This window comes from Gigantopelta aegis, chromosome 7 (genome assembly GCF_016097555.1).
Source record: "Gigantopelta aegis isolate Gae_Host chromosome 7, Gae_host_genome, whole genome shotgun sequence".
NCBI classification, from domain to species: domain Eukaryota; kingdom Metazoa; phylum Mollusca; class Gastropoda; order Neomphalida; family Peltospiridae; genus Gigantopelta; species Gigantopelta aegis.
Genome location: NC_054705.1, coordinates 16,302,408 through 16,312,981, shown reverse-complemented (window position 1 = coordinate 16,312,981; position 10,574 = coordinate 16,302,408). Strand labels below are relative to the sequence as shown.

Below are 10,574 nucleotides of genomic sequence, written 5' to 3'. Positions count from 1 at the left end.
ACAGGACTTCTGAGCACAAAATGGGATTTTAATTTAAAAAAAAAAAAAAGAGCCCCCAAAGGGTGCGAAAATGCTAGGGGAGTTCGGGGGCATGCTCCCCAGTAATGTTTTTTTTAAATTTCTAGTTGTTTTTAAATGCATTATGGAATACATGAGGGTGTCATGTACACTTATATAGAAGGAGATATTTTAAGATAGATTTTAATAATAATGTTTATTATTATTAAATATTTGCATAATGTCAAAATAATTTGAAAAAGAAGTATAAAAGTATTAGACTAAGTACAAACAGATAATACATATTACTGAATTACTGATTGTAATATGTATTATCTGTTATCTATCTATTTATCTAAAAGTAAAACCCAGGTCTTCTAGAATTAAAAAAAAAAATCAACTAACCATGGGATTGGTGATTTTAAAAATTAATTATCCATGATTGAATATTCATTAGCCCTACTTCTGTATGTATATCAGGGGTTCTAGAATAAAATAAAAATTACTTCCCATACTGACCAGTGGATAAAACATTTACTGGACATGATAAAAAATTCACATGCTAAATTGTAATCACTCAGTGACTAATAAAACAAATAAAAGAAAGTAAATATTTGTTTATATCGTACCGTCACACGTTTTCGATCGACACGCGTTTCTGATCGCTCATTTGTTATTGCAATAGTGCGAGAATGCGCGAGCATTGACGTCACCACAAGAACGAAAACGAACACGGAAGTCACTGCTTTTGTTCCGAGAGCAAAATGCTGCGAGTCAAGTTTCCAATGGTAAGTTTTAACTCAAAATCTACAACCATAGTATATTTTATCAGTTTTCACTAATGTACTTATTTGGTATGAAGAAAAAATGCTTTACGGGAGCAATATCTAGTTATCAAAAAAATGTTGTAAAATTGTCGGCTGCTACATTGACGTCACATCTGTCAAAAGTCACGTGATACACCACGTGATACTCAATGCAACGATAAAAATATAGGAAGACAATTTGGGGAAAATCTTATGGTTTTTTTTGACGTTACCTTGTTTTGGACATATTTTAATTAAGGGTTTTTTTCTCATAAGCTAAAATTTGCACAGTTATGGGCAATTTAGAATTGATATTCAATAAATTATGTATGTATTTTTATAATTATAAATAAATGTTATATTTAATTAAAAAAAAAATATATATATTCCTTTAAAAATTATGTACCGTTGATCTAGGAGTTTTATTTTTTAAAATTTTTTTTAAAGGCCGTGATCAACCGACCAAATGTAAGTATTACATACAATACAATCACCAGTCTTTAGAAAATGCATACGAGGCGGTTAAAACTCAGGGAATGCCGATTAAAAAAGCAGCTAGGATTTGTTCAGTGCCATACTCCAACCTTGCACGACCCGTCTAAGTGGAAAAACGGACATCGATTGTGTTAAGTCAGAACCAGACCCATTGTTGTCTCAAGAAGAGGAGCAAAACTTTAGTGCACATGTTGAGTTTATGTCATCTGTGGCTTTGGGTATACCCGCACTGAAGTCCTTAATATTGCCACAGACCTTGCTGTTCATCTTGGCAAAGAGAAAAGGGTGAAAAACCATTTTCCCTGCAATGGTTTTATGGGTTTATGAAGCGATGGCCCGAGCTTAGAGTTCAAAAACCACGATCACTTGAAATCATGCGTGCCAAAGCAACATCAAAAGATACCATCAACAAATACTTTGATAGCCTGGAAAAGATTTTAGACAAGTATGATTTACGAAACAGTCCCAGAGTCCATCTACAACATCGATGAAAAAGGCATCGTAGAAAATCACAAACCCCCATCTATTGTTGCATCACGTTCCAATGTACCAGTTGCTGTAACAACGAGCAGGTCCAACACTACTACGGTTATTGGGGGGTGCGGGTGGAAATGCCCTTGGTGTTGCCATACCACCGTATTTTGTTTTCAAGGGAAAGCGCATGCGGGAGGAATTGTTAGCAGGTTGTACGGCAGGCACTGCAGGAACCGTTAGTGAAACGGGTTGGTCGAATTCTGATATTTTTCAAAACATCTTAAAGAACATTTTTCTTTCCAGCAGCATCTTCTGACAATCCTGTCTTTATTCTTATGATGTCCACACGATCCAGTGGGCACGAGAGAGGCACATAATATTATTTGTATTACCTGCTCACACATAGCATGTTCTTCAGCCAATGGATGTGGATGTTTCGGCCCGTGGAACGCATTTACAATGGCATGAGACATACCTACATACGCGAACATGCAACATCGGGTATTGACAGACATTCCCTGTGTGAGACTGTCTGCAAAGTTTACTGTGCAGCACTCACACCCGCCAACCTGCAGTCATCGTTCAGAAAGACCGGGATTTATCCATTTGATAGAGGACGTCATAACAGCCTTCAACATTCCTGCCTTCAGCTGTTTAAGCAACAACATGGAGTCAGAAAATGAATCACAAACCAGGGGCAACTGTCAACTGTGAAGACAATTCATCAAAAATGCAAGACGTTTTTCACAACTGCAGAAGAAGTGATCACAAGAAAACCAAAACCTACTAAGAAGAGGAAAGTACTCAGTGCTGTGGTCAGTGGTAACAGGCATCACGGAAGATTTGGTTTTGGAAGATATCAGGGGAACATCAAAAGAACAAACAAAACAAGGAAGGATTGCAGAAAAGAAAATGTACAAAATCAAAGAAAACTGAAGATTCACCAAAACCAAGTACGTCAGGAAATTTTTCTCCCATCCAGTGCTAACACAAAACAGCAGCTTGAAGACGAAGACGATACATCGCAGGAATCTGACGACCCTAGCGATCTTTGCTGCAAGTGCAAGAAGAAGCCAAACCAGACGAATACAAACACTGTGTTTCACTTTGCTTCATTTCGTGGGCACATTGCACTATCCGGCATGTCAGCATTGGGTACATTTAAAATTTTGCACTCCAGTTAGGGTTGTACGGAGACATTCCGAATTTTGGTGTCCTTGCCATAATGAAATGGAAGAGTAATAATCACTGGAGTAAAAACAAACTGAAAAATATTATGTAAAATATGTTAAACGTTTAGCCTAAATTTTTCTTTATTCTGAAAGTTAAGTAACATTGATTGAAAGTTACAAAACATTTTTAAATCAGTTATATAACGTGGAATTAAGTGTAAAATATGACATCAATAGTGCTCCATACAACTCAACAGCGACCGAGAAAATAGCCGACCAACGAAACGATCGAAAACATGTGACGTTACTAAAATACAGAGGAAATTCCTTTACGACAAAGCAAGATGTTTTCTCCAAGGATATTATGGAATTCATTGCGGATTACTGGTGTTTTATGTGGTAAACTATTGTGGCAACAGGTAGGTAAATTATTAAATACTTACAATTTTTTATTTATATTTTATTCATATATTTCGCTTAAACGATCGAAAACACGTGACGCCAGGATATATATCCTGGCGTCCTATGTTTTCGATACGATAATCGAAAATCTAAAATAAAATGAAAACAACACATTGTAAATGCAATAATACTTTACCTTGGTCAAGTCACATTAGTTAGTGATGAAAAACAGTGGTAATTTTTTCCTATGAACACTAAGTTGTCCGCCGGTAAACAAGACGGGAAGTCGTACAGGTGATTCCGCCATATTTTGACAAGTGTTATATGTTTTCGATACTTTCATTGGCTGTCTATTTTTGTCCATATTATAGTAGCGTAGGGCCTATACTCCGTGCAATAAGTTATCTCAAATTGTACTTTCGGTATTATAAATCGTAAAATATTTGTAACTTGCCGAAAATAATGAATAATTTTCAGAACAATAAACAGTTTTAAGTGACAACGTATTTACATAATGTTCATTTCACAGATGAATGTTTAGGCTACTCCTCTTGTTCTATGTCACAAGGGCACCAAAATTCGGAGTGTCGCCTTACTACTCTAACAGAAGTACAGAATTTAAGGTGAACCCAATGATTGCATGATGGGTGGGTGCACTGAGCCCAGGACACAAAGCAGAGTAAGAAACAGTGTCTGAATTCCTCTGGCTGCATACGTTTGCATTTGCAGCACAGGTCATTGGAATCCTCAGGTTCTTCATCGGATGTGTCAGAGTCATTAGCAACATGTCGGTTTGCTTTTGGTCTACTGCTAACTCCTGATGTGCTTGGCATTTGTGAATCTGTAGTGTTGTTAATAGGTCTTGGTTTTGCTGGTTTTCTTTTAGGCAAGGGCGTTTTCTTTTGCTGCTGTTCTTGGTGTTTTTGAATGTTTTCTAAAATGTCATCTTCAGTGATGGCCTTCCCACCAACAACGGCACTGAGCACTTTTCTTTTCTTTGTTGGCCTTGCATTTCTTGTAATAACCTCTTCAGCACTTCTGAAGAATTTGTTGCATCAGTGGTGCAGCATGACCTTTCCAGATTCTTGTTGTCTTGCTATTTTAGTTGAAGAGAACACTGTTGTTGGGAGAAAATTTTATGGCTTCAGGACACTTCTATTAAAAGGGTATATGCCGGTCTTCCTGAAAGATGCTTGCAGATTGACAGGTGTTACGGCAGAACAGTATGCTTTACAAGCAATCTCACACAGGGAATACCTGTCAATTCCTGAAGTTGCATGTTCCCGCAAATAGGTATACTTCATTCCATTATACATTGTTTCAAATGGGCCAAAACATCCAACATCCATGGGCTGAAGAACATGGGAAGTGTGAGCAGGCAAAACAAATATTATGATGTTCCTCTCCCGTGCCCACTGAATCAAGGATATATTTATGTGTGACTTGTGGCCATCATACAAAATCAAGATAGGTTGATCAGACGATGCCGGTGGAGCATATTTAGTAAAATGGTCACTCAGGTACATCTGAAAGATTTCAGAATTCGACCAGCTTGTTTCACTGACTGTCCCTGCGGTGCCTGCTGTACAGCCTGAAAGGAGCTCCTGGCGCATTATTTGTCCCTTAAATACAAAATATGGAGGTATGGCCACCCCAAGAGCATTACCGCACCCAATAACAGTTGTCGTGTTTGATTTGCCTAATGTCACTGCAACTGGTACTTCAAATGTCATATCAATTAGGCGACAAGAGAGAGATTATTATTGTTACTACTATTATTACTATTATTATTATTATTATTATTATTATTATTTAGGGCTGCTAAGATGTGGGGTTGACACATGCTGCTAGCAGGGCTGACTTACCATTATATACTTCGCTAGTAGGGATTTTCGAAGCTGTCTATGTTAGCGCTACGAAATTGTAAAACCATCGTAGCCTATGACAATACTACAACACACCCCATAGTGACATTATAGCTTCCGATGGTTTTACGATATCGTAGCGCTAAGATAGCTTCGAAAATATAGGCGTAGGCAAAGGCGTCGCGCCCATTACGCACAGTACACACGTGCGTAATACAAACAATAATAATAATTTTAAACAATCCGGGAATAGGTCGAGACTGTCTGTAATTGTTCTGTAAAATATCCTCTTCCCTTTTTCATTAATTAAGTTTCCCCAATACAGTGGCGTGCGTAATGTTAAACATGTTCTGGCTACGACCCTGGTAAGCTAGGGACTAAAAGGCCTGCATTAAAATTGCTGGTTTAATTTTAATACAATAATCACGCTGGTCATACGGATAAAGCCATTGCGGTTGGATGAAATACGCCGCGGTCTTCGGAGCTTACACGCTACTGAAGAACGTTACAGTAAAGTGTTCATTTCAAGAAAAGCTCTCATATTTATGTTACACTAAGTTTGCAGATCGAATCACATTATATTTCCTCTTGTGCATCTATAATATCAAAGATAAAGAATTTGGTATTTGAAACGTGATAAGTTATTACATCCACATAATAATATATTTATACTTACTATTGGCTGCATTTTCATTCCTAATTAACGATCTACAATTGGCACTGATAAATAACTAAGGGTACAGTCAATGCAAATATATTTTCAAAGATAAACATTAATTACAGTGCTGTAGATTTATATTAAAAGACAAAACTCAACGTATTCCCATGTGAAGGTGAAAGCATTTTGAATAAAATGTTTTGCGGTTAAACATTTTATAGAGTAAATAATTTTGCGGTTAAGAGTAAAATAATGTGCGGTAATTAAAAATACATTTTTATTTGTTATTTTCAACACTTATGGTAATTTTGAGACTTCAGTGATGAATTTGCTGCCAATATTTTTGGGATAACTCATTAAGTTCCCCACAGAAAGATTTTACACGCAATGCCTATAGTTATTAGGCAGTGTAATGTCATATATTATGGTAAGTTGTAAGTAGACCAAATCTGTTACCTAATAATTCGCATTTTTCATTTGTCATACACACCATTTAAAACGTGTAAAATGTAAAGGCATTAACAGGTATTTTAAAATATAGATGAGTTATAAAACTTTAAGAAATTTTCTGATATTTTGAAAATAATGCAAATGTTTACTCTCCAGCAAAAAAAATAAAAAAATAAAAATAAATAAATAAATAACACATTGGCTAAGTTCAAGGTCCGTAACTCCGTCAACAATGGATAAATCGCCATGAAAGTCAAACTTAGTCTGTTACAGTACACGATAAAGTTATACACAAAATTTCAGCTCAGTATCTCAAAGCCAAAAATCATCCGGAAAACATATCTGGGACAGACGGACGGACGGACAGACAGAAGGATGGAGATGAAACCTATAGTCCCCTCCGGTCGGACCGATATGGGACTAATAAAATGTTCAGCCTGCCATTTGTATTTTTGTTCGGATGAAGCCTTGGCTACCCATAATACATCTGTCCTGGTGCAAATAAGATGTGACATTTGACACAAAAACATATTTCTTCAAACATGCACAAATCACCTATTTTTGGATGGGGTACATGTTTTATTTTAGCAAAAAACGTTATTTGCATGCCATCAAGCTTACCATTGGAAAAAACATACATTTATACATTGAGTTCCTTTTTCAATTTGAATGTGAGACTTTGGTCAGCTATAAAGATAAGTGTGTGGACAAATATATTAAATTTGTGTGCTTCAAGGCTATGGTTTGATCCCATGCAAACATTTCAACAGAAATACACCAATGTATAGTGCATGTATGCATTGTACTGGCGTAATTAATAAGAAAACGCTATACATTCTGAATCAATGTTTTAATACATTTCTGTAAAAAGACCTTAAATATATTTTTGAACAGGAAAAACAGTTTAACATGTCACTGGGGATAACGTTGAACTCCCTTGAAATGTTTTGTAAAGATACACCTTACGGTTATATAGATCTTAACTATAAGACTATTCATACAATATATCATCTGACCGTTATGGTTGGGACATTTTCCTATTTCACACTAATTAGACATGAAACAAACTATTCAGACAACTAAATTTATGTCCAATGTTGTATATATACACACAACTTGATATATTGTGAAGATAATAAGTTTTTGGGTTTTTTTGCTTAAAGGGACACGCCCTTGTTAACCATTACGCCGTTGTTTTTCGCTATTAAACCCATTTGTTCACAAATAAAATTGCACTTTACTTACAGTTTATTATTTAGAATATACATTTCCATTCACTTGAAGTGTTTTTTGGTAATCCTAGTGTTTGTAATACCACAATATGCATTTTTCGTATTTCTTAAAAAGCCACGTGCCTCTGAGAAAAAAACGTTGAGCAGACACGGTCTAATCTATTTTTAGAGGGGATATTCCCATTTCAATGTCACAGACGTTGGTATACCACGTGACCGTTATCATTTTGGTTCGGTTTGTTTTCTCGTGCACGGTTCGCGCAATCAACTTCCGATTTGTTGCCGTTTGCTTGTTGTTCATTTGTGAGGTTTTTCTTCACAGTTCGTGAACATTTTCATTAACAATAAAGTTCAGACAAGTAAGTATCTCAATACAAAACGTTATACAAACCCTTAAAACCAATAAGTCTTACGATATCTGGAGAGGACAGAACAGTTGGAATATGCCCAGGAGAGGTAAAAGGAACGCACCCCAAGTCTGTGCGCACTCTGTGAAATTTGTCGTGACATAGGCATTTTTGTGCTTCGAGCGACATCTACCGGTGACATCAGAATACTAACTTTCAAAATTATTTCAAGCAATTGGGATATGGGGATTCCCATGGTATTTATCGATGTAAAGCCTGCTTTTTCACTCCATTTTATAAAAACGTGATCTAAGTGTGATATAATTTATTTTCTCTGGATGGAACTAGGGCGTGCGGCTTTAAATTCCGCAAATAATGTTTTTAAATATTTTTGTCCAATCACACAACACGTCGTTTGCAAATTTCTATTCCAAATCATGTAAATAATCTTGAACAGACAAAGTTCTGTAATTAATGTATACATTGTTATTACCAAACTAATATTTGACAAACATTACAGTACTATTAAATGATAAATATTGATGTTTATTCATAGCCGTAGCCAGGATTTTTTGCTGTGTGTGTGTGTGGGGGGGGGGGGGGGGGGGGGGGGGGGGGGGGGGGGGGGGGGGCAACTGAGTAGTTAATAGTCTAAAACTCCTTAAACAGTTAAGAAGAGAATTTTCCTTTAGGTTTCTATAATGCTTTCCGGATTTTTTTCGTGGGGGAGGGCAATTCACCCCTTGCCGCCCCCATCCCCCCCACCCCCGCTAGCTACGACCCTGTTATTAGTAATATATAGCCGTTATGGTTGACACATATTTCGTTATGGTTGGGACATGTAGATTTCGGCATGCTCTACGAGTAATATCTCCAGAAAGCTGAGTCTCTTGAGATAAAAAAGATGGTAACATGCATTAAGGAAAGCTGAGAAATGAAAATGAACACATATAGCCACATAAGATTGTATGCAGGAATGAATGAATGTTTAACGACACCCCAGCACGAAAAATGCATCTGCCGCTGGGCGTCAAACTAGGGTAATGCAAATAAATAAAGTGATATATATATATATATATATATATATATATATATATATATATATATATATATATATATATATATATATAAAAATTCAAGATTTAAATAAAAACAGTGTAAAGAACTGTGCAAAAATGCAGCATAATGCAGCATTTTATCACTGGGTTACGTCCCGCTATGTCTGGTGTAACAGAGGCCCGTAGTATGTACTATCATGTCTGTGGCACATGCTACTGCATATAAAATAGTAGCCTGTTGCGTGGCGGCAGCCGGTTTCCTCTCTCATTATCTGTGTGGCCCTCAGCCATATGTCGACATCATATAACCGTAATTACAAGGTGTTGAGTGCGTCGCTAAAAACCCCAAAACATTCTTTCGTTCTGAGCTGTAAATCTTGTTGTCTTTTGTGTGTGTGCGTGTGTGTGTGTGTGCGCGCGCCGGTACCGGGCTGCGAACCCTGTACCTACCAGCCTTATATATAACCACGACACCATCAAGGCCGGTTATTAGCTAGAGCAATTGACAGTAATAACAGCCTTATAAGGAAAACTGCGTGAGACGCATGTCCGTTGTATGAATGGAATGGACAGGTGGTAAAAAAATCAACACGGGGACACCAGCCACAAGTTCAGCCAGAAAACGTTTTGTGAATGTTCGCGAACTAATTTGATTGGCTCACTCCAAAATTTAATATAGTAAAAAAAAAAAAAAAAAAAAAAAAAAAAAAGAATAAACAAAAAAAAAACCCCAACCCAGATTTGATTAGGGGGCATGCCACTTCCCTGGATTGACCCTTTGTGGGTTTTTTTTTTTAATATTCCATTCACTTGCTGCTGACACTGCGTCTGAGAACTTGTCCAGAAACACGAATGCTTCTGTCGTCGACGGCTGGACATTATGGGGCTGCTCTCGCTGTTGATGGAGATTACAATAGTTTGTTCTCGGGTGGTTCCTGTACCCACACAGCGTCTGCTCGTATCCACCCGTGGTGGGTGGTGGACCTGCGGCAGACGGCAGTGGTCAAAGAGGTCGTCATTTACAACCGACAGGACTGTTGTGGTATGTATCGTGACAACGACGATATCCTTGTTAAAGGCACATATCCTAGGTTTTAAAACACTATGACGTATCTAAGTAAAGTATGATTTCAGTTATCAAAAACGGCTATAATAGTCAAAAATATATCTTAGTATTTAAAAACTAGGGTGTGTCCCTTTAAAGCCGTTTTCGATCATTTAAATTAGAAGAACTTTCATTTTTATTATTTAGAATATTAAATTTCATACACCTTAATTGGTTCTGGTCATCTAGGTTTTTGCAATACACTAAAATGCATTTTCATCATTCTAAAAATGCACGTTCGTCTGAGAAGTAATGGTTATCGAGACAAGCTCTAGTTATGTTAGACGTCATTTCTCTGTTTAAGCAAAAAATAATGCGTAGGAGCATGCTCAAGCAAAGATGGAATAGCCACCTGTGAATGTCGTTATTCCGTTTTTATTGCAACTTTCTTGACGGGAAACCGGACCCGGTGGTGTCATGGTTAGGCCATCGGACATAAGGCTGGTAGGTACAGGGTTCGCAGCCCGATACCGGCTCCCACCCAGAGCGAGTTTTAACAACTCGATGGGTAGA

General features: G+C 37.1%; 1 protein-coding gene across 2 annotated transcripts in view; it reads left to right on the top strand.

The window, feature by feature from the left end:
• Window positions 1-718: 718 nt before the first annotated feature.
• Window positions 719-10,574, top strand: part of LOC121376736 (pentraxin fusion protein-like) — a 15,786-nt gene continuing 5,930 nt past the window's right edge. The window contains exon 1 of one of the 2 annotated variants that reach the window (XR_005958516.1): window positions 719-785. Coding sequence is in view for 1 of the 2 variants with exons in the window: in XM_041504500.1 (XP_041360434.1) it covers window positions 9,809-9,998 (190 nt within the window). In the remaining variant the exon portion in view is untranslated. Of the gene's footprint in view, window positions 786-9,234; window positions 9,999-10,574 lie in introns of those variants that run through there. The other variant, XM_041504500.1, reaches the window with a different exon arrangement.